Raw genomic sequence first — 24,994 nt, forward strand, 5'->3', positions numbered from 1 at the left:
GATACATCCAGTCAATGGAACATTAATCAGGGTGAAAAAGAAATGAGCTATCAAGCCGTGAAAAGACATGGAAGAACTTTAAACGCATATTACTCAGTGAAAGTCACCAATCTGAAAAGGTTACATACTGTTTGATTCCAACTATATAGCACATTCTGGAAAAGGCAAAACTATGGAGACAGTGAAAAGATCAGTGTTTGCCCAAGACTGAGGGATGGGGGTAGGGGAGGATGACTAGGTGGAGCACAGAGGATTTTTAGAGCAGTGAACCCATTCCGTACAATCCTACCACGGTGAATTCATGTCCCTATGCATTTGTCAAAATGCACGGAATGTACAACACTGAGAGCAAACCCCAAGGTAAACTATGGACTTTGGGTGATAGTAATATGCTATGTAACAAATGTACGACTGCGCTGCTAATACTGAGTGGGGAGGGTAGTTGCCTATATGAGACCTCTATGTATTTTCTGATCAGCTTTTGCAATGAACTTAAAATTTCTCTAAAAAAATGAAGTCTCTTAAAAAAAAAAATCCCTCCTATTCAACCTCTCACCCGGATAATCTCTGGCAACAACCGCTGTGTTTACTGTCTCTAAACTTCACTTATACGAAGTTTTTTAAGGTTTGGAGCTTTTATAAATCTATCAAACCTTCACAGATAGTGAGTACTTTCTCTGGAAATGAGTGTCTTTGACCTCAGAGCAGTTACAGTAGTTCTTAGTTATCATACCTGCAGCTCACAGATTTGGGAGTTTGCCTCTGAAAGTACCAATAAAATCTTACTATTTTTAGTGGGGGGCGCGGGGGGGAAGGCAAATGAAGGAACTAACAGCAAGGCTAAGCCATTTCCGCACCTCCCGGGGTTGGTGTGGGGGGCGGGAAACGGCCGGGCCCACCCGCTACGTCTGGGAGCCTGCGCTCCGGCCGCCCGGAACAGCTCCGGACACACGCCCCGTCCGCACTGCCCACTCTCCGCGCCCACTCCCGCCCGGCCCGGCCCGGCCCGTCTCCCGGGGACACACGCCCAAACACGGACGAGACTGACTCAGGGCCGAGGCCCGCAGACGACAGTCTTAACCTTCGCATTCTCCCCAATTTCCACACTTGGTCAGAGAGTCCTCTAACTCTCCCCAGGGTACAGGCAGCGCCGCATCCAAGAGACTGACCGGCGTCCCAAGAAGTCCAGTAGCCACGGCCGCGCGGGGTATGACGGGGCGGGGGCGGGGTCCCGCAGGGTATGATGGGCCGGGGGGCGGGGCGCGGCGCAGCCGGGGCGCGCGAGCGGCCCGCGGGAAGCACAGCGGTGCGCGACCCGGAGCCAGGTCCGGGTGGGCTGTGGTCCGCGCGCCGCCGCGCCGTCCTGTTGGAGGAGGGAGGGGCTGGCGCAGCCATGTTCGTGGCGCGCAGCATCGCGGCGGACCACAAAGATCTCATCCACGATGTGTCTTTCGACTTCCACGGACGGCGGATGGCCACCTGCTCCAGTGACCAGAGCGTCAAGGTGCGCGCGGGGCCGAGCCCGGAAGGAGGCGGGAGCGTGCGCGGCCCGCTGTCCGAGCGGAGGGGCGCGTGGAGAGTGGACTCTTCCCGACTTGAGGCGCGCTGCGGACACGAGGTCCGGAGCCCAGGCCGATTGGCGGGCGCCCTCCTCCTAGTTACTGTGGAGTCAACGCCGCCTGGGCCGCCTCCGCGCCGCTGCGGGGGCGTGCGTGCGTCACGGGGGCGTGCGTGCGTCATGACGGCGTGCGCGCTCCTGTCGCGGGGGAGGCCGAACGCGCGGGGCAGGTCGACTCGCCAGGGCCGCCCGGCTGGGCCCCAGGCGCCATGGCATTGCTCCTCGTTGGTCAGGCTGGGACCCGGGTCGCGGGGGCGCCGGCACAGTGGGTGGGGTGAGCCGGCCCCCGCGCACCGCGGCCCCTCCATCCGGAGCGGGGTCCCGGGACCCCTCCCCGCCGTCCGCCGGCTCCTCACAGAAGTGCCGGGGCGGGGGGAGCCGCACGGCCGGTCTGCTCCGTACGCGACGTCCTCGCGGGCGGGTCGGAATCCACTTCCCGGGCTGCAAGTGTTGCGAGGCCCAGGTTTTCTCACCCACCCCTCCGCCCGCCCCGCCGTGGGAGTGTCGCAATAATTAGCGTCCGTTAACCGAGTGGGTTTCCTTATCCGAGTAGAACTCAGCCTCCAAGTCACTAGGACCTAGTGGGTCGTCCGGTACGGAGCTTTTGTCTGTCGTGGTGTTGCAGTGAAAATCTTCGTTAACCCAGCTTTTTATGTTTTCTGGATGATTTCCTTAGGCTCATTACAGTAGAGAAATTAGTGAATATTTTAAAAGTTTTTGAGAGTAATTGGCAAATTAGCCTTTTGCGGGTTTGTACTATGTTACAATACTGCTGGTGAAGAGTATCAGTGTGATAGTTGTCCGTGTCGGGCATTATCATTGCAGTTTTTTTTCTTTAATTATTTTTTATTGTGGTAAGGTACACGTAACAGAATTTATTACCTTAACCATTTTTAAGCGTACAGCTCAGGGGTATTAAGTATGTTCATATCTTTGCCTCCATCTCCAGAACCTTCTCATTTCTTACTGTCCCCGTTAAACATAACTAGCCGGTCCCTCCGGCCCCCGCCCCTGGCAGCCACCCTTGTACTTTCTGTCTCTGAATGTGGCTATTCTAGCGGCCTCATTTAAGTGGGATCTTACAGGATTTGTCTTTTTTGTGACTGGCTGATTTCACTTAGGATAATGTTTTGAAGTTCATACATGTAGCATATGTCATAATTTCCTTTGTGAAAAAGGGAATGTTTAAACTTAAAAACTTTTTTAAAAGGCTAAAAATATATATTGCATATACCGCATTTTACTTATCACTCATCTGTCAGTGAAGTTGGGTTTCTTCTACATTTTAGTTGTGAATAATGCTGGTATAAATGTGGGTGAACAAATATCTCCTTGAGGCCCTGCTTTCAACTCTTTGGGGTGCAGACCCAGAAGTGGAATTGCTGGATCACATGGCAATTCTATTTTTATTCGAAGTTTTTTGAGGAGCCACCATACTGTTTATCATTACACTTTTTTAACACAGGTTAAAATGTCTTATTGTAATCTGTATTTTTTGTTGGTAGTAATGTTGAATGTTTTGTTTTTGTTTGTTATATATACAATTGATCCTCATTATTTGCAAATATTGTATTTGTGAATTTGCTTATTCTTTAAAATTTATTTGTAACCCCAAAATCAATGCTTATGGTTGTTTGTTGACATGAGCTGGGTGGCAAAAAATATTATAGAGTTGTCGGATGTGCATTCCCAGCTGAGGTTGGACAGGTGACACTCTGCCTTATGATTCAGGCTTTCATAATGTAAACAAGCATCCTTCTCATTGTCTATTTAGTGTCACATTTTTCACATTTTTGTTCTTTTTTTGGTGATTTCCACTGTCTGAAGTGGTCCCCAAGTGTAGTGCTGCATAGAGTTCCCACAAGCAAGAAGGCTGTGATGTGCCCAATGGAGAAAGTGTGTGTTAGGGAAACTTCATTCAGACGTGAGTTATGCTACTGTTGGCAGTGAGTTCAGTGTTACTGAATCAATAATGTATACCAAATACGGTGTTTTTAAACATACACACATAAAACAAGGTTATGTATCGATTGGTTGACAAATATATTGTGACCAGATGCTCCTGTGAATCTCACCTATCAGTATTTTCCTCAGGAGGAGTGGTTTGGTATTCGCCAATTTACTGCTTACAGTGACATTCTAGGACATAACTAGGACATAATGGCTATAAGTAACCAGACTGGACTGTAACTGATATTGTCTCCATTAACTAGTAGAGCAAAGGTTCCTTGACCCCAGTGCTCAGCACAGTGCCTGACGTATCCAAGTTTCTCAATAAATATTTTGTTGAATGAGTGAATGTTTACTTACTGATTGTTTTCTTTTGTGAATTTATGTTCCCCTCCTTTGCCCTCATAGTGACTAATGTTTATGTTTTTCATATTAATTTGTAGGAATTCTTGGTATAAAATATCTTTTTTCTTACAGGTCTGGGATAAAAGTGAAAGTGGGGATTGGCATTGCACTGCTAGCTGGAAGGTTAGTATTTATTTTTACAGTGATTTGAAAGAATTGAAACATTTACTATTTAGTAGCATTAGTGACTTGCTGTTCAGCTTTGAGAGAATTGTAAAATTTATATCTTTTACTTACATTTTTTTCACTATTAAAGTAACAAATACACTTCAGAATATTTAAGAATAAGAAATTTGAAATTCTGTATCATTCTAACCTAATTATTTTTTGCATCTCAGTATTTCTTACCTTTTTCCTTTATATATTTTTTAATAGTTGTGATGTTTTGTACATAGTTTTATTTCTTGTATTTTAGAAGTAATAGCTTTACCCAGGTACATTTTTATGTATCTTGAGAATCATCAATTTTAAATGTACAGTTCAACGAGTATTAGTAAATTTACACGGTTATGCAACCATAACCATAATCTAATTTTAGAACACTTCCATCAACCCTGAAGTTTCCCTTGTGCCTTTTGGGGTCAATCCTCGTTCCCTCGTACTCCCCAAGTAACCACTGAACTATTTGTATAGTTTTACTTTTTCTAGACATTTCATATAAATGGAATTCTACAGTATGTAGTTCTTTGTTTCTGCCTACTTTCCTTAGCATGTTTTTGAGGTTCATTGATGTTGTGGCATGTGTCAGTGGTTCCATCCTTTGTAATGCTGAGTAGTATTCCCTTGTATAGATGAAGCCACATTTTATTTATTCATTCACTATTTGATGGACAATTTGATTGTTTTTAGTTTTTGGCACTTATGAATAATGCTGTTATGAACATGCCATACAAGTCTTTGTGTGGACAAACGTTTTCAATTCTCTTAGATATGTAGGAATAGAATTGCTGGGCTGTGTATGTTTTAACTTTCTTGAAAACTGCCAGACTCTTTTCCAGAGTGCCTGCACCATTTTATATTCCACCATCAATGTATGAGGGTTCCAGTCTGTCTTTTTGATTATAGCCATCTTAGTGGGTGTGAAGTGGTGTCTCACTGGGTTTCAATTTGTATGCCCTTAATGATTAATTATGTTGATAGTGTTTTCATGTGCGTATTTGCCATTCATTTATCTTCTTTGGTGAAGTGTCTATTCAAATCTTTTGTCCTCTCCCCTTTTTTTAAATTGAGGTGAGAGTCACACAACGTAAAATTAGCCATTTCAAGTAAACAAATAAATGTGAATGCATTTATTACATTCACAATGTTGTACAATTACTACCTCTGTCTAGTTCCAAAACTTATTTTTATCACTCCAAAAGGAGACTCGTATTTCTTGCTTTTTAGTTTAACAGCATGTTTCATAAGTACTTTGGTTTGTTTTTAAACATAACTATAGCAACAAAACAAATATAACAACAAATATACCCTATTTTGTTTAGCTGATGGATATTTAAGTTGTTTCCTTTTTATTGTTATGAACACCTTTGTGCAATCCTTATTCTTTAGTTAGATTGTGCTTTACTGGGAATCTAACATTTAGCAGAATCTCAGTGCCCTAGTGCATCTTTTACTTAATAGCCTGTAAAAATAAGAAAGGTGAAATGAAAAAGACTGGACAGAACAAAGGATAAAAAATAAGGGTGCAGGGGCTTCCCTGGTGGTTGGGAGTCTGCCTGCCGATGCAGGGGACGCGGGTTCGTGCCCTGGTCCGGGAGGGTCCCACGTGCCGCGGAGTGTCTGGGCCCATGAGCCGTGGCCGCTGGGCCGGTGCATCTGGAGCCTGTGCTCCGCGGCGGGAGAGGCCACAATGGTGAGAGGCCCACGTACCGCAAAAAAAATAAAATAAGGGTGCAGGGACTTCCCTGGTGGTCCAGTGGTTAAGACTCTGTGCTTCCACTGCAGGGGGCATGGGTTAATCCCTGGTCGGGGAACAAAGATCCTGCATGCCGCATGGCACGGCCAAAAAAAAAAGGGGGGCGGTGCAAAGTTTACCATTGGATGATGACACTGTTACCATGTAGAAATTATTGGATTATGAAAGTGTTCTGAGATTATTGAGTATAAAAGTGTTAGATTGAAACAGATTTTGTAAGCATCATTGGTGGACTGGTGCTTGTTGTCATACATTATTTTTACTGGAAAGCACAAATGAATTCTGTTGATGTGAAATGCTTTAAGACTTTTCTGCCTTTTTTTTTGTCAACAAAAAGTTGGATAATAGAAATTTGAACTAATTTGACATTTTTCATCTATAAAGAAATGCTATTGAACTTTAAATTATTTCCTCAGAATACAAGGATTTGGACTTCTCTATATTTGTTCTCATTGCCTCTTTTCCTAGAATAGTCCATTGTCTAGCCAGACATCAGAATCATTTAAGCATTTTGTTGCTATGGTTTCTTATACTGTCAGGCTTTTGGAGCATATAATTTTTTTATTTTATTTATTTATTTATTTTGCGGTACGCAGGCCTCTCACTGTTGTGGCCTCTCCCGTTGCGGAGCACAGGCTCCGGGACGCACAGGCTCAGCGGCTATGGCGTACGGGCCCAGCCACTCCGCAGCATGTGGGATCTTCCTGGACCGGGGCACAAACCCGTGTCCCCTGCATCAGCAGGCGGACTTTCAACCACTGCACCACCAGGGAAGCCCTGAAGCATATAATTTTGATTACTCTTATTTATCAGGTGGATGTTTCCTATAGAGGAAATTTGCAAGTAAAAAAAAAAAACAGTGGACTGATAGAATCTCTGTTTAAAAGCTTTGTTAGGCTAAACTCTGAACCAAGTCTCCAACTATCATTAGCACGGAAAGAGGTCAACTTTATCCAGCTGGATTTTTCTTTATTAGTAAAACGTTAGAAGAATTTGACTCTAGAAGGGCTGCAATCTTAAGTACAGAGTATCTTCTAAACGTTAAAAGTGCTAGAATTGAACTTTTTTTTGGCTGCGCTGCACAGCATGCAGGCTCTTAGTTCCCCGGCCAGGGATCAAACCCATGCCCCCTGAAGTGGAAGAGTGGAGTCCTAACCACTGGACCACCAGGGAATTCCCTAGAATTTAACTTTTTAAATGTTAAATTGAATAGCTTTCTCCTTTTGTTGAAGTAAAAATACCTGTATTCTGTTTCTTCAAGTGACTAAACTCAGCTTTTTTCATTTTTTGCTTTTTTAATTCCTCAGACACATAGTGGATCTGTGTGGCGTGTGACATGGGCCCATCCTGAATTTGGACAGGTTTTGGCTTCCTGTTCTTTTGACCGAACAGCTGCTGTCTGGGAAGAAATAGTAGGAGAATCAAATGATAAACTGCGTGGACAGAGCCATTGGGTGAGACATTTGTTAGTGGTGGGTTGGTGGGTGGGGAACATGAGCACCCGAGGAGCAGTGGTCTTTCCAAGAACACTTCGGGGTGGTAAGATTTTCAGTCCCACCCACCCTGACCTCCAGGGAGGAGAGAGGCGCTGGGGATTGATGTAGTCACCAATGGCCAATGAGGTAGTCATTCACGCCTGTGTAATGATGTCTCCATAAAACCCCTATAGCAGCTGTCCTCAACCTTTTTGGCACCAGGGACCCGTTTCGTGGAAGATGGTTTTTCCACGGAGAGGGCAAAGGGGGATGGTTTTGGGATGATTCAAGCACGTTACATTTGTTGTGCACTTTATTTCTATTACTATTACATTGTAATAATAAAATAATGAAATAATTATACAACTCAGCGTAATGCTGACAGGAGGCGGAGCTCAGGTGGTAATGTGAGCAACAGAGAGCGGTTGTAAATACAGACGAAACTTCACTCGCTTGCCTGCCGCTCACCTCCTGCTGTGCGCCCCGGTTCCTAACAGGCCACAGACCGGGACTGGTCCATGGCCCAGGGGTTGGGGACCCCTTCCCTAGAGGACAGGGTTCGGAGGCTTCTGGACTGGTGAACACCTGGAGATTTGGGGAGAGTGGTGCCTGGAGGGGGCGTGGAAGCTCCACACCTGTCCCCAGCCTTGGGTACCTGTCCCCAGCCTGTGCGTCTCTTCCATGTGACTGTCCCTGAGTTACACCAGTCAGTCAGAAGCACAGATAACAACCTGGGTTTTCGACTGGCATCTGAAGAAGGGTGGTCTTGTGGGACTGAACTCTGAGCTCGTGGAATCTGACGCTATCTCCGGGTAGTTAGTGTCAAAATTGAGTTGAATTCTCCTTGGACACCCTGCTGGTGTCAGAATTATGTGGGGAACAGCCTCTACTCCCCACCCCCACCGGAATTGGAATTTTTACCAGAAACTTTTACTTCTTTAGGGAAATGTCTCTTCAAGTCCTTTGCACATTTTTTTTTTTGTTGAGTTGTAGGTAGGGGTTCTTTAAGTATTCTGGATATTAATTCCTTAAGAGATATATGATTTCCAAATATTTCCTCCCATTCTGTGATTTGCCTTTTCACTCTCTTGATAGTGTCCGTAGGTGCACAAAATTTTCATGAAGTCCAGTTTATTTTTTTCTTTTGTTTCCTTGTGTTTCTGGTATCATAAATCATAGACAAATTCATTGTAATGGAGACTTTTCCCCAAAGTTTTCTTTTAAGAGTGTTGTAATTTTAGTTCTCATGTTTAGGTCTTTGATTCATATTGAGTTAATGTTTGTACACGGTATAAGGTAAGTATCTAACTTCATTCTTTTACATGTCAATATCCAGTTTTCTAACACCTTTTATTGAAAAGATTGCCTTTTCCCCATTGAATGATTTTGACATCCTTGTTGAAAATCAAGTGACCATATATGGAGAGTTTATTTCTGGACTCTATTCCATTGGTGTCTGTCTATTCTTAGGCCATAACAAATTGTTTTAATTACTGTAGGTTTGTAGCTTGCATACTATTCATATTGTTTGACATTTTTTTTTTCAAATGATGGGAGGGGTTGGCCTCATTGCCTTTGCACCGGGGCCTTCCTCAGGCAAACAGTTGCTTAAGGGCAGGGGAGCAGAGACATTTCTTGAATAGAAAGGATTTTTCTAGCAGTCAGTCTGAGATGGATCAGTTAGCATCCTATAGGTTGGGTTTAGGAGTGGTGGCATAGAAAGGATTTTTCTTCGAACTTAATTATTTGTCTTTAGTTAAATCCACTGTCATTAATACATTTAATATTTCAGCACTCGTGTTATTAATTATTCAGTGGTGTTTTTAGACAAACGTTTGCAAAGATGCTCTGCTATCTTTGAAGTTTGATATTCTTTTGATATTCAGACACCTTAAGATGTATTTTAGTAACCATAGACAGTAAACTCTTGATTTCTAAATTTTATTGACATTTTCAGTCAAAAATCATCTCATCTAGGTGCCAGACAGTAACTGGTACATGCTATGCTGGGATTCTCTAATTACCAGAATGCCAGCTTCGTACCATTCGCTTGGTCTCTACTACATGCCTTCTTTTAAAAGTGGATGGTAGCGGTCTGAGTAGGACTAACACTTACATTTGATGGAAGAAGTTTCACACCTTCCATTCTGCTGTTAAAGAATCTTAATTCTTTTACTTTGCGGCCTGCTTTGTATGACAAAACTGCTCATATGAAAATTCTAACATTTTCTGGTTTACTGACCTATCTGCTTAAGAAGAGAGTACTTAACCTAATTTAATAAAGTTAGACTTCGTAAGGCCTTCTTTCTTCTGCCATAGAGGGAGTAATTGATTATAGGTCACTGGTTTGTTACTGATTGCTAGCTGTGTATGTGGTACTTTGTTAAGTGCTTTGGAGGAAATTGAGGCCCACACAGGTTTTGAATACCTTATTCAAGGTTATATACCTAGTAAGTGGCAGAGGAGCTCTGTGTGATTTCAGAGCCTGTGTTCCTTCCACTCTGCCATCCTTTTTTTTTGTATTTATTTATTTTAAGATGTAATTTATTTTTTTTTAATTTTTGGCTGTGTTGGGTCTTTGTTGCTGCGCGAGGGCTTTCTCTAGTTGTGGCGAGCAGGGCTACTCTTCCTTGTGGTGTGCAGGCTTAGTTGCTCCGCGGCATGTGGGATCTTCCCAGACTAGGGATCGAACCCGTATCCCCTGCATTGGCAGGTGTGTTCTTATCCACTGCGCCACCAGGGAAGTCCCTGTATTTAATTTAAATTGTCAATTTTTTTTCAGGTCAAGAGGACAACACTAGTGGACAGCAGAACATCTGTTACCGATGTGAAATTTGCTCCTAAGCATATGGGTCTTATGTTAGCAACCTGCTCAGCAGATGGTATAGTCAGAATCTACGAGGCACCAGACGTCATGAATCTCAGCCAGTGGTCTCTGCAACATGAGATCTCATGCAAGCTAAGCTGTAGTTGTATTTCTTGGAACCCTTCAAGGTATGCTTACACAGCAATCCTCTGGTGATATAAGCCTAGTAATTATTACACTTAGCATCAGATGGTTTATTTTTTTGAAAATGCTTTTCTTAAGTAGTCTTGTTCATTATTTTTTAAAATGTATATTATGTAGAATAAAAATTCTCCTTTCTCCACCCTGTCATGTGTCTTATACCCCTATTTCTACTCCACAGAAGAAGCCAACCACTGTAAATATTCTGGTGCGCCTTCTGGACTTTTTCCATGTATATAAAATAAATATTTAATAACAAATATTTAATTTGTGTGTTTATAAACAGACAAATATATGCAAATACAGGTATATGCTATCATGTACAAGTGGACACAAAACACACAGACATGTTTAGACATAACATTTTCCTTTCATGCAATTTGCCTTTTTCACTTACAGATACATCATGAGCATTTTCCCATGTGTTAGTATAACTAGTTCTTCCTTACTCCTTTAACTGCTGTATAGAGTATGATTCTAAGACTGTATCATAGTTGATTTTTATTAAACTTTTTAAAATTAAAAGAGTAATGAGTCACCTGATAAAAAAATTCAAATAATCTAGAAGAGTACAAAATGAGAGGTAAAAGTTCCCTTACTCCCTAAAAACAAATGCTGTTAGTAGTTTTGTTTTTAGATTTTAATTCTGGTAGTCACTATTTTATTTTTAAATGATTTATTTATAGCTTTGGTTCTTGCTGTGTTATCTTTAGACAGTATTTATACTCATTTTGTGAAAGATGACTTCAGCACATTTACAAAGCTTTCCACTTGTGAAGGTATGACAAGGTATTTTATTTGTGGAAGTGTTAATAGTTGTTTAGTTGTATTGGTAATTATCTTAATTTTAAATATTTATTTCTCTAGTGATTTATCAATTTTTAGACTATATATTGACTCACCTCTCTTTTAAAAAAGGGGAAATCAGCTTTTTTTTGCTTCTACCACACATTCACCCTCCCATTTCCTAATATTTTGTTATATTGCTTATACAGTGACAAGATTTACAATGTTTGTATTTATGTTTTGTAAACATTTAATAATATTAAGTTATATGTGTTAAGTACACATATAAGTACTTTATCTTTTGACTACAAGTTGATTCTAAATATTAAGTAACAACCAAATTTATAAGACTAGATTATGTAAATATTCATTACAGACATAAATGTAATCTGTTTCATGAAAACTTTCGTTCACACAGAATAATATGGCATTAACTCCTGATGGGTGCTCTTTTCTCTTTACTGATTCCTTTACTTTTGGGTTATACTTGGCTGTCACAATTTTCGTATCACGAGTTGCCTTTGGATTTTTTGTTTTCATTTTGGTCACATACCTCTTAAAGTAACTTTTTTTCCTATATGGGATGGATGGCAAGCTTTCTGAATTCTGGCATACCCAGAAATGTCTTAATTTTTCTCCATGCTTAATTATAGTTTGACTAGTTTTAGAACTTCGGCCAAGTTCCAAATGTAAGAGTTTCGGCCAAGTTTCAAATTACTATTCTTGAATCTTTTAAACTTTAGGTGGTGAGATGTCTGAGGTCAGTCTGATACTGGATCTTTTGTAGGAAGACTAGTCTTTCTGGAAGATTTTAGGATTTTGCATTACTACTTTGAGTTGCAAGTATATTCTCCGAGTTTGTGGTTTGTCATTTTGACACTATCATGACTTTTGATAGTCTGCAGAAAGTTCTGAATTTTAATATAGCCACACTTAACAGTCTTTCTATATTTGTTATAGTGCTTTTTGTTTTTTTATTTGAAAAATTCCCCACCTTGATGTTGTCAAGTGTATTCTGAAAGGTTTTTGGTTTTGCCTTTCACACTTGGGTCATTAAAACTCCTGGAATTGCTTTGTATGGTTTAAGGTAGTAGAATTCTAAAATTTATATACCAGGATGTTTCCAGGTGTTTTTTCTTTTAAAACATTTTTCTGTTAGGGAAGATTTCAAATATACTAAAAGTATATAATAGGCAGAGCCTCAAATATCCATCACCCAGCTACAGTAATTCAAAGCTACTCTTGTTTAATCTGTATATGCCTCCCCACCTTCACAAACAAAACAAAACAAAAAAAACTGGATTATTTTTAAGTAAATCCAGACATACACTATTAGATGTTGGTCTATTTTGAATTCATCCTGCTTGATGCTTAGTGGTCCCTTTTAAGGTGAAGGTCCTTGTCTCAGATTGGGGATATTTTAGGATTCTTTGATAATTTATCCTTCTGTTTTCTCGATTCTGTCCTTCTGGAATTCATCTTTGATTATTCTTGGATTTACTCTCTATTTCTTTAAAATTGTTTGGAGATTTACTACTCTGTCTTCCAGATCTCCAACTTGTTCTTCAGGTGTACATTTTATACCATCCAGTGATGTTGGGGGTTGAGGGGAGTGGCAATCATTTTTAATTGTTAAGTCTTTCTTTTTCTCTGATAACTCCTTTTTTATGCCTGTCAGTTTTTGTTACATGGATACAACATTTCTCTGAGGATCCTAATTAAAATTTTTATGTTTTTTGATTTACAGTCAAGTCTCCTTTTTTGCAGTAGTTATGTTCTATCAAGTTGCTGCAACACTGAATTAGCTAATACTGAGCCACCCCTCCCAGGGGAAATACAGGATTAGGTGCTCCCAGCCTCTGATCACATTTTTGTTAACTGATCAGTACTTAACCTTGTTTTATGTGTCTTTCTGTCTAAAGCCACCTTATTTAGCATATATTCATTAACATTGAACTCAGCCAACAACACTAACTCACACCTGAATGCAGCTTTTATCTAACACAGGTATTTTCTCCATAAGGAACATCATGAACTTCTTGCTAAACTTAGGAACACAAGGCAGCACGTCAGCACTGCGCATGGGGGCCATTTTTTTTTTTGCGGTACACGGGCCTCTCACCGCTGTGGCCTCTCCAGTTGCGGAGCACAGGCTCCAGACGCGCAGGCCCAGCGGCCACGGCCCGTGGGCCCAGCTGTTCCACGGCACGTGGGATCCCCCCAGACCGGGGCATGAACCTGTGCCCCCTGCATCGGCAGGCGGACTCCCAACCACTGCGCCAGCAGGGAAGCTTGGGGGTCATTTTAAACAGTGAAATCATCAACACAAAGAACAAAAATGCAGAAAACATGATGGTAAATAGAGTGCAAAGCAGGCACTGGTTTTTCAGCATAAAGCTGAAACAGGAAGGCCCATGAATGCCCTAAGTATTGGATTTTTGGTTTTGCAAATAAATTTTAGCAAGTAGGTCAGTTTACAAATGTAGAATCTGCATATGATGTGGACTGTAGGCTGTTTTATATTTTCTCAAAGATCTATTTCCTCAAAGAACTGTTTGTATGCCTTGGTCTTTAACTGTCACACTCCTTCTTTTTCTCAAGTGCATGTTAGTCTTTGCTCATGTATTTGTGAACAGGAGACTGTGATGGCTGCTAGAGAGAACTGGTGTTGGTATTTTTCTCCTGTTAGATGCTGTTTTCTTAACAGCTCATTCTCTTACTTAGGGGGTTGGCTGAGTTTTGACTAAGTAGGTGGAGTGGTTTGGCAGGGTTTCCTTGTAGGGCGACCAAGAGGGAGCTGGCAGGTGGGCATTACCCCCAAATTGCCAAAGTCAGGAGGTTTTGACTTGGGGGATAGAGCACTTTAATGTATTTTCTTCTTTCTTGTCCCTCTCCCTGCCGGCTTTGCAGTGCTACTTTATTTCAAGTTCATATCTCTCCTCATAAGTTCTAATCATCTCACTAAGATCCTTCTCAGATTTTATTTAGCCTAGAGCAGAGTCAGCTGCCAGCCATGGGGGTCTTCTGATTGCAGATTATTAAATGAATCAATTCATGATTGCCCCATTACTCATTACTATTGGTTGATTGATTGATTCGTTATTTACTTATTGATTAGAGGTTGGAGCTGCTAGAATTTCCTCCTTAATGATAGTTGTTGAGCTCTTTTTCCCTTAGCATTTTAACTGTCTGATCTCCTTTTGCTTCCTGGAATCCTCCAGATTTCATGATTTCTGATGGCACATTCTGATTTCTGCACTGTTACAGTGTTATTTTTTCATCATTTCCATGGAGGCGTAGGAAGGAGATGCAGGTGATCAGTCTCCTGTATTCAGTCAGAGTTGGATGGTTTTGCTCACTGTTTAATTATGAGTCATATTTGGAAAATGGTTTAAATGTGATCATCTTATTTATGGATATACAAATGAGATAATCCTTAATTCAGGTTGTTATCTGGATGTTTCACAATTTAATTTTTAGAATATTTTAAAAATTTATATTTTCAGTAATTTTAGAATATATTACTATAAATGTACTTGTCCTTGATCAAATAAATACATTTGTGGAACATTGAAAGAAGAAATTTTGTGAGATATAGAAATTACTATAATTTACATCCCTTTGAATAGCCAAGAATTATAATAAGTAACTTGTAATTTTATTTTATTACTATAGGACTTTGTAGTTTACCTGGTATTTTTCTTTTTTTTTTTTAATTAAAAAAAATGTTTGTTTATTTGTGGCCGTGTCGGGTCTTAGTTGCAGCACTTGGGCTTCTCTATAATTGTGGCGTGCAGGCTCCAGAGCACGTGGGCTAGTTGCCCCAAGGCATGTGGGATCTTAGTTCCCCAACCAGGGATCGAACCTGTGTCCCCTGCATTGGAAGGTGGATTCTTAACCACTGGACCGCCAGGGAAGTCCCTACCTGGTTTTTTCCTTATATTAGGTGATGTCGTTATCAGATGCTTTAGTAATAAACACCTAAACGTTTTTTTTTAATTATCGCATTTTGTTTTCAGCTTTATGAAATTGGAAGATCACAATATCTAGATCAAAGGTTAAACAATACCTCTATGTCATGTTCATAGAGGTATTACTTAATCTGGATGGGGGAGGCAAAGGAAATCAATATCTAGGACATTAGACATAGAAATGAAAAAAAAAGATTCAACCTAGAGTCAACGTCAGTGGAGTTCACTCTCTTATTGCTTATCTTTTGCCTTTGTCAAAACGCAGTTGACCACAAATGAGTCTGGAGACTAGAGAATGACAGGCATGCCTTCCTGAGGGTGGTCTTTTTCTACTTTTCCTTCTCCGTCGGGGTGGGGTTCTTTTTGTACGAAGTATGTAAAAATCTTTTTGCCATGAATTTGGTCACCGTAAAATTACTTTTCATTCTATAGTTAATGACCAGATCTTTTAGAAAGAAAAATTCTAACGCCTCTTAAGTGTCTTTAAAAAAAAAATCTATTGACTGCTTGAAGCCTTTTGTTTTGGGAAAAGGACTACTTTCTAAGCCATAAGAAAATGTGGTTAAAAACAAGGTGAAAGCCCAGTGTCCTCAGTCCCCAGGCTGAGAACTCAGGGGTACCCCTCCTGGGTGTGTGGTGCCGGGCGTGGCAGGGGTCTAGTCCGCAGTGACACGCTGACTGGTGGGTTGCATGGCTGCTGAACGCATTTTTAATTCTCTGAACTAAATGTGCATTAACTTTACAATTATGTAAAATATCTTTTACTTTTCCTTTCTAGCTCTCGTGCTCATTCCCCCATGATCGCTGTAGGAAGTGATGACAGCAGCCCAAACGCAATGGCCAAGGTTCAGATTTTCGAATATAATGAAAACACCAGGTCAGTACTGCTTTGGTTAAGTTATTGTTCTGAATTGCATTTAATTTTTTAAAATGTTATTTCTTTATTCATTAACTCAGTTACGCATTATTTGTCACATATTTACTGATTTCCTATGATACGCTAAGTTCTCTGCTCTGGTAATATAAAATTGAGTGGTGTAGAGGAAAAGGTAATTGATCTCCCAGTATGTACCGTCATGAAGGGAAAACAAACAAACAAAAAAAAGGTGAAAAATGGTGATGAATTTTATAAACTGGGAGAATCAGGATGTTCAGAGATTATGCCTAGGGGGAGGGGGCCAGGAAGATTCATTCAAAAGGAGACCCATAGGGCTTCCCTGGTGGCACAGTAGTTGAGAGTCCGCCTGCTGATGCAGGGGACATGGGTTCGTGCCCCGGTCCGGGAGGATCCCACATGCCGTGGAGCGGCTAAGCCCATGAACCATGGCCGCCGAGCCTGCGTGTCTGGAGCCTGTGCTCCGCAACAGGAGAGGCCACAACAGTGAGAGGCCCGCGTATCGCAAAAAAAAAAAAAAAAAAAAAAAATGGAGACCCATAGAATGAGTAGAAATTAGCCAGACAAAGAGGGCAAAACATTCCAGATGGAGAAAACTGCATGTGTTGAGAGAGAGCCAATATATTTTCGCTGTGTTTGGAACATAATAGGTAAAAGGGAGTGTGATGAGAAATCTGGAAGGCTTATACCTGCAAGACCTACTGTTCAACGTTTAATTTTTATCTTAAGGGTAATGTGAAGCCATTGAAAGACTTCTCAGTTGGAGAATAACAGGATCAGATGGTAGTTTAACACTCCCGAGGTGTGGAAATAGACTTTGTTGTAGCTTCCTTTATCATCACTTAAAAAACTCAATTCTTGCTGTTGTCAGCTTAACTTTTTTCTTTACACTCAAATTTTAGGGAATTCAGGTACCCTTTTTCTTAAAAAAGATGTTAATGGCTAACAAATCAAGATCTCATTCTAATTAAGTTTTAGTTACTCTGTTTTAAGCTAAACTTAAAAAAAAAATTAAAGGAAGAAACCTGGGAGGTTATATTACATTCCTAGGGCTGTCAAAGCAAATTACTACAAACTGGTGGCTTAAAAGAGATGTTTCTTTTCAGAGTTCTGGAGGCCAGAAATCTGAAATCAACGTGTTGTCAGGGCTGTGCTGCTTTCAGACTCTTTCCTTGTCTCTTCCAGCTTCTGGAGGCTCCAGGAGTTCCGTGGCTGAGCTGCATCACTCCAATCTCTGCCTGTGTCTTCACATGGCTTCTTCTCTAATGTCTGTTTCTCTCTCATCCTGAGATCCTTAATTGTATCTGCAAAGGCCCTTTCCGATAGGTCACATTCACAGTTTCTGGGGATTGGGGCTGGACATATTATATATTGCAGAGATAAACGCTACTTCATTGTGAGCAAGATGGAGAAAATGGAGATACCTAGACATGTGGATTTTTAAAATTTTCATTTCTGATAATTCTAACGTAAATTGTTTTTTCATTTAGGAAATATGCAAAAGCTGAAACCCTCCTGACAGTCACGGATCCTGTCCACGATATCGCCTTTGCTCCAAACTTGGGACGGTCTTTCCACATTCTTGCCATAGCAACCAAAGACGTGAGAATTTTTACATTAAAGCCTGTGAGGTGAGTTTTTGAAACAATTACTAATTTGAAAGTTCTCTTACCTCTTGCTTATTTTCATTTGTGGAGGAGAGTGTAGAGGCAACAGTGATCTGAAGAATGGATTCTTTTTTTTTGGCGGTTCGCAGGCCTCTCACTGCTGTGGCCTCTCCCGTTGCGGAGCACAGGCTCCAGACGCGCAGGCTCAGCGGCCATGGCTCACGGGCCCAGCCGCTCCGCGGTATGTGGGATCTTCCCGGACCGGGGCACGAACCCATGTTCCCTGCATCGGCAGGCGGACTCTGAACCACTGTGCCACCAGGGAAGCCCAAGAGAGGAGATTTATGTTTTCTTAGTTGTGTTTTATTTAGGCAGATACTAAAATGAATTGGATCCTCTGAATATAATTGCACTCTATAAATGTTTGAAGGAATGAGAGGTGGCAGTCTACTTAGGGAAAATTAAATTAGAACTGAGACATTCTTGTGAATAATCTATTTAGCTTTAACTTTGGAATTGTGAGTTTCTGTTCTTTTTCTTTTCTTTTTTCCTTCTTCTCTCCTCCTATTCTTCCCTTCCTACTACTTTTTCTTTTGAAATTAATCATTGTCATCTCTTTCATTCCTCAACTTTTTGGGGGGAATAAAATCCTCTTTAGTCACTTAATATCTTTTATGTGGTAGGATCATGCCAGGTACTGGGGAATCAAGTGAAAGTGACATGGCCCATCTCTCAGTAAGCTATGGAGGTTGGGGGGCAGGTATGGATATGACATTGATATGGCGTGTATGTGAGACCATTTGTATTTTTTAATTTAGAACGGTGAGTGTGTGTGTGTGTGTGTGTGTGTGTGTGTACACTCAGAATTCCTCAGGAAAATTTTTTCATTAACAGGAAAGAACTTACTTCCTCTGGTGGGCCAACAAAATTTGAAATCCATATAGTGGCTCAGTTTGATAATCATAATTCTCAGGTCTGGCGAGTGAGTTGGAATATAACAGGGACAGTGCTGGCATCTTCAGGAGATGATGGCTGTGTCAGGTTGTGGAAAGGTAAGATTTCATTGGAGGAATTGTTGCTTTATGATGCTATTTTAGAATTTTCACTTAGAAATGTAAACTCTGAAGTATTTTGAAAAAAATTATCTTTCTACAGTTACTTTTAAATTAATGTCTCATATTGTGTTGAATCTTTATTATTCTACCTAGTTCATAGCAGTAATTGACTAATTGAATTGTTTACGTTTCCATGTGGAACGAAGTAAAACTAACTGTAACAGAATATACACTACCTCCAAAGATACCATTTGCTATGTGTGTAACTTGTGGGACTTCTCTACAAACCCAGGATATAGTCATCTCTTATTTGATTAAACAATTGCTTTAGCCAACAAGCCCTTAAGAGAAGAAAAATCCAGTATCTTCCCCACTTCTTCTCTACAGCTCCCAAAAGTTAGAGAATCTTGAGGCCACTGATTCTAAAAGTTTCTTACAAATGCCAAGCAGAGGAAGTGGTCTGGACAGTCGACACAGACTGTGGGTGCTGTGGCGTGGTCTGCACTTCTCCACGGATGTTTATCCACTGGCTCTGTGTACCACTCTAGTCGGTGGCGTCCCATCTTTAGGATTCGAAGTTACAGCTTCGTTCATTTCCCCTGAGGAGTTACTGTTCCCAAACTGCAGTTTGGCTGAGTCTCCTGTGGTCAGCTTTAGGCTGTGGTAGAACCAGCCCAGGTGTCCCTTTCCTCAGGGTCTTTGCTGCCCCGTCCTGCCTAACTTGGATTTCCTGAGCTCAGTGTCTGCAGTGACCAGTTTTGCATCCAAACAATTAGGCCAAGTTGGATAAGCCACTCAAACCCCAGAGGTTCTGTTACCTACATCCATGAGGACTTGACTTGTACTCGCTGAACTGAGAAGGTGACTCCGTTACCCACACATCAGAACTGAAATTCATTATAATGAAGACAGAATTTTATTTTGATATTAACTTAATGTAATAATGTGGTAGCTTAGAGAATTGTCTCTGTTAATATTTATCTAGTAAGGAAAGGAAATGGGTGGTGAGAGCTTTGTTTTTAAATTAGTATTTCTTTAAAAACTTCAAAAAATAATTGTTAAAATTGAGATATATGTGTTTCATTTAAAAAAATGTCTTTACCATTTATCCTGAGAGATATGTAGCCTGTAGGTCTCTTTTATTTCTTTAATTGTAGATTTGTGCCCTGGAACATAGGTATTAGTCATGTTAATGAGTTTGACCATTTTCCTTTCAGCTAATTATATGGACAACTGGAAGTGTACTGGTATTCTGAAAGGTAATGGGAGCCCTGTCAATGGGAGCTCTCAGCAGGGAAACTCAAATCCTTCTCTAGGTTCAAATATACCAAATCTTCAGAATTCATTAAATGGATCTTCTGCTGGCAGGTAGGCTGTTTTGTGAGAAAACTAGAAATTATCTTCTTTTTAAATCATTCTGGTAGCCATACTGAAGGTGTGTTATTTCATGGATTTTAAGATTGAATCAAGAAATTCACACGTAACTGTGGCACTAGAAGAGAAGGAGGCACTTTGGTAGCTCTGTATTTGGCTTATTACTTGGTCATAATATTTACAGGTAGGTTCTGAGGCCGTTAAACAAACTCAATTATATGCTGAAATTTAGTGGTCTTCCAGAAACATATATAACTTTGAAGTAATGAGATGAAGAGGAAGTTTGGGACAGTACTGAGGATCGTAGTCCCAGATGAGCATTAGTGTTGCTAGTGCTGGTAGGGTGGCCTTTGAGTCAGGTTAAGCTGAAATTTTAAATAAAACACACAAACTAAAGCTTTGTAAAAGTGAGTAAATTAAATGTTTTTTGTGTGTGTGTTTAAAATTTTCATGGAGATTGTAAGAGGATATGGTAAATTCTGAGTTCCTGATTTTTAGAATTTTTAGTATATTTTAGATTCTCAAAGAATGTTTAATGTTATCTAAAGAGTTGTCCTTTTGTTTTCATATTCAAATTTCAATTTGTAAGGTAAAATTATTTTAATATGCCTTTGTGAATAATTTGGAATACTATTTAGGAAACTTCAAAGCACAGCCTTAACAAACTGTCACGTGGTTGTCCTGTTGTCAACTTAAATGAAAGAAGAGAATTGTATTTTAAATTTCCTCAACTATTTTTTTTTTTGCGATATGCGGGCCTCTCACTGTGGTGGCCTTTCCCGTTGCGGAGCACAGGCTCCGGACGCACAGGCTCAGCGGCCATGGCTCACGGGCCCAGCTGCTCCGCGGCATGTGGGATCTTCCTGGACCGGGGCATGAACCCGTGTCCCCTGCATCAGCAGGCGGACTCTCAACCACTGCGCCACCAGGGAAGCCCTCCTCAACTATTTTTGTATTGTTATATTTTTATAAAGGAGTCCTGCTTTTTGATTTTTAAGTATTTGCATGAAAACAACTTCAGGTCACCATAGAAGATATCAGATTATAAAGATTATTCCATGAAGCAAAGATACTAGTGTTAATTTTTTTTAAAAAAATCTGGTTTTTGGTTGCTGCCTGTACTGCACATTTTCTTTTGTAAAGAGCTTTGAAGTCTTGATGTATTCTTATTGTGCCAATAACCATGTGTGTTAGATCTGTGATGCATTTTCCCTTCTCCATTTGTATTATGTCCTTTAACAGAAAGCACAGCTGAGTACCAGCTAACTGGAGTAACTTTGCTGTTTTGCTGCTTGTTGCATGCACACAGGAATGGGAAGCAAGCTCCTTTTCCCCTTCCCCAGCGCCGTTTGACCTCTCCCAAGATACACCAACAGCCTGCTTACTACTAAACGCAGTCCAAAAGGCCTTTAAAAATACAGTGTATATCATTTTTTTTTGTGCTAGCCAGTTTATTGACATTATTTGAAACTTTTGAAATATAAATGGAGAGGCTTTTTGTTGAGACATTGTCACCAAAACAATTTTTTGAAATGTTTCTGAAATGAACATGGGTTTTAAAATTAAAGGATTGTTACCATCCTCATTGCTAGTTGGGAGGAGGGAAAATATCACTCTATTCCATCTGGAGACTATATATAGACTTATGTCTTTTATTTTCTAAAACAGTAAGCTAAAATGAATTTTTATAATTTTAATTTGAAGATTGAATATTTTTCATAAAGATTGTTTTGAGTGCTAATTTGTTTACCTTTTGTAGAATTGGTTTATACATGATATTATTCAGTACAACTCTGTTATTTCTTTGTAATGTTTAAAAAGTATTAGTGAAGGAGTGAGAGAAGTAGTAGTGAAAGTAACTTGACTGTACAGTTTGTAGCCGAACAACATTTGGTATTGCTTCATTTATAATTTAGAAGTAAAATGAAAACATCTTTGTAAGTTTTCAGTTCATATTCACTAAAGAGATAAATGTTTCTAATATGTGCTTGTATATTTTTATGGTGTGATTTCATGGCTTAAGTTTCCTTCAAGTCAAAATTTGGAAACATAGTATAAGAAGCAGATAAAACTCTGCTAAAATTGTGCATGCATGTTAACCTCCACATTCCATGTCCCAGGATTTTCTTAATTTTGTTGGCTGCTTCATTTAGTTCATATCCTCTGATAACAAAGCTATAAATCTTTTTTTGAGAAAATGCTAAAGTATTACGGGTAAGTTTTAAAATGGCAGAAGAATAACAATAGGACATATTTTTGAGCCCTTTTACTTATCAAAATTTTGTACTAGTCTTTTCGCAGAAAAACATCTAAGTACATTCAAAGATTGTGTTTCTTCAAAAGTATGTTGCAATAGCTGGCCATACTATGTGAAAGTCTATCTGAATTGGTCCTCAGTATCATGTATGCACTAAAAAATGTGCTGCTGCTACAAGTGAAGTGTTGCTTAAAGAAAAAGCTTATTTGATTTGTAAATTACAGGAGAGCATCAATATGTTTCTGAGAGACTAGAAAATGTTTTAAATTATAAAATTAATGTCTTTTTTGTAACATTCATACTGATAATTTTTTTTAACATTTTAAGTTTAACAGATTGTATTTCTTTTTTCAAGTTTCTATACTTGCTTAAATGAGCCTGATTTGAGTAAGGGTCTTGATTTTGCTATTATGTTCCGTTAGTTTTGGCATGAATATAGTAAAGCTTTTTTTTCTAGCATGTGTTTTTTCCTCTTTGGTTCTCTTTGTATTTACTACTTTTCTCTTTTTCTTCTGTTTTTTCTTTTTTTTTTTCTGTTGTTTTTGTTTTGTTTTGGTGTTTTGTTCCTGTCTTCATTGTTTCAGGTATTTCTTTCCCCCTCTGGATTCCCCACGGGCTGGATCGAGATGGTCCAGTTATGCCCAGCTCCTTCCTCCTCCTCCTCCTCCTCCTCCTCTGATAGAGCACTCTTGCGATGCTGACACTGCCAGCCTCCAGTATCCTCACCCTCGCAGACGATCTCTCTCTCGGCCTCTTAATCCCTTACCTGAGAATGAAGGGGTTTAAAAAACACTGATTTAACACTTAAAGGCCTTATTCAAGTGCTTGTAAATGCTTTCATTCCTGGCTTTTTGTTTTTCTTCATTTTCTTTCAGAAGATTTTTCTAATTTAGGGTCTGTCTTGCATGTATTACAACCAGAACATGGTGTTTGGAACCTAAATGTGTTTGTGCTTCTGCATCAAAGGAATATTTGCTTCATTGGTTGATAACCTTTGATGAAATATGAGATGTGTACACATAACATTAACTGTGAGAGTTACACACAATAGCTGACTTCAAAGTGCCTGTTCTGTACATTTTATTTTGAACTGTTATGGCGTTAAGTTTCTTATGGTTTGTCATACTGGTTAATGTGAAAGCATATCGTTATAGAGTTAACTTTGCCTTTGAGACATGATAAAAAATGTTTTTGATTTTTACAGGCTAATGTTGCAACTGACTAGTTTGTAAAATAAATCATTCCTGTGTATAAAGCAGCAAAACATATTATGGACTGTTTGGTCTTTTTTTTTTTTTCTTTTAAAGGAAACTGCCTTTCACTACTTGGAATTATTGTTTAAAGCTTTTGTAATTATTCTCCAAGTAGATTATTTAATAAAATATATTTTTAAAGATATCAATCTGTTGCCATATAAAAATAGAATGTAGTTTATTTGATGGTTGGTAAAGCTTATTTATATCTCCTTAAAATATCATATTGCTAAAAAAAGATCCAAACAATCAGAGATTAGGGGATGATCATGGCATTTATTTAGAAGGTAGAAAGTTAGTATGCAGACTAACATCTAGAATCAACAAATGTCTAGTTGACATTTGAACTGCTATTTGAACAGCATTTCGTGTGTCTATCAGCTGATCACACAGATGGTATAGTCGTTATAAATATATATTATAACTTATAATCTAATTTTCAAAGACACTCTCCTATCAATAGACACTTTCCTGTCAAACCCCTAGAGCTTCTTAACATGCAAAGGATAAAGAGCTTATAAAGTATATTGTATTTTAATTTAAGGCAAGGTCTTCCTTCTGTTAAAGGACTTGTTTTAGACCGGTAGACTAGTCGAGTTTCAAAGCAAGAGGTCTCACTTTAAGTCTGGATCTAGCTCAGAATTAAGAATTCAGGTCTTTTAGATTTCAATCATTATCAAGGTACGTGGGGTAGGATGGGGTAATGAATTGAGACAGGCCCTCCCATTTAGTGAACATTGGACATCTTCTATATGCAAGATACTGTGCTAAACACTTTGGGATATGTAAAAAAAAAAACAGGTAGTCGGCACACATTCATTCTAGTGGGAGAAGGCATTTACAGAATTTACAAAGGGTAGTGAGGATTCAGCCTCATAAAAAAGGTTGAACGGTACAGGAGGCATTAAAGAAAGTGATTTATATGTCAGCAGGATTTGGAAGGGATGTGGGATTGTGACATGTTGGAGTACTTAAAGTGGAAGAGGGCGGAGTCCAGGGTGATGGCCCAAATGTAGAAGAGAACAGGGCGTGTGCAGGCAGAGGATTAAGTTTTAGTCCAATGAAAGAACAAGGTTCATTTGGGGAGCTAGTGGGAGATTAACCTGGACGCATACCTTGTGGTCACACTGTAGAAGGTGCTGGATATTGGAGGTTGAGGTGTTACCACTCAGAGCAGTTGGTAAAGGGAAGCCATGTGAGACGTCCGCCTTTCCTAACTGGACGGGTGTCTCTTCTAATTCCCCGGAAGGTACCCTTGGCCATGGGGCCACTTCACGCTCTTCCTGGAATTGGAGATTTGGAATTCACTACTTCTTCCTTTTCAGTTGGTCAGATAATAGCTAATGTTGCTGAGTGCCTCCACGTGCCAGTGCTCTTCTAGATGCAAGTTAACTGACTTCATCCTCACAGCAAACTCTGAGGCAAG

The 24,994-nt window shown here is 39.9% G+C and overlaps 1 protein-coding gene across 2 annotated transcripts; it reads left to right on the top strand.

Annotated features, from left to right (window-relative positions):
- Positions 1-1,267: 1,267 nt before the first annotated feature.
- Positions 1,268-23,583, top strand: SEH1L (SEH1 like nucleoporin). 2 transcript variants are annotated; one of them, XM_060310113.1, is made up of 9 exons: positions 1,268-1,504; positions 4,046-4,096; positions 7,196-7,342; positions 10,146-10,357; positions 15,906-16,004; positions 17,513-17,653; positions 18,524-18,681; positions 19,902-20,052; positions 22,900-23,583. In XM_060310113.1, the coding sequence occupies exons 1-9, from the start codon at positions 1,394-1,396 to the stop codon at positions 23,099-23,101; spliced, it is 1,272 nt and encodes a 423-aa protein (XP_060166096.1). In that variant the 5' UTR covers positions 1,268-1,393; the 3' UTR covers positions 23,102-23,583. The 2 variants fall into 2 exon arrangements, with proteins under 2 accessions (XP_060166096.1, XP_030692382.1); XM_030836522.2 differs by lacking the exon at positions 22,900-23,583 and adding an exon at positions 21,301-22,848.
- Positions 23,584-24,994: the final 1,411 nt, after the last annotated feature.

Source organism: Globicephala melas, chromosome 13 (assembly GCF_963455315.2).
Source record: "Globicephala melas chromosome 13, mGloMel1.2, whole genome shotgun sequence".
In the NCBI taxonomy this organism is placed as follows: domain Eukaryota; kingdom Metazoa; phylum Chordata; class Mammalia; order Artiodactyla; family Delphinidae; genus Globicephala; species Globicephala melas.

Excerpts from the sequence above, each read along its gene's own strand:
- SEH1L (XM_060310113.1), top strand. The coding sequence starts at position 1,394 with ATGTTCGTGGCGCGCAGCATCGCGGCGGACCACAAAGATCTCATCCAC. Across the intron at positions 1,505-4,045 it reads CCAGTGACCAGAGCGTCAAG|GTCTGGGATAAAAGTGAAAG; the intron begins GTGCGCGCGGGG and ends TTTTTCTTACAG. Across the intron at positions 17,654-18,523 it reads TTTACATTAAAGCCTGTGAG|GAAAGAACTTACTTCCTCTG; the intron begins GTGAGTTTTTGA and ends TTTCATTAACAG.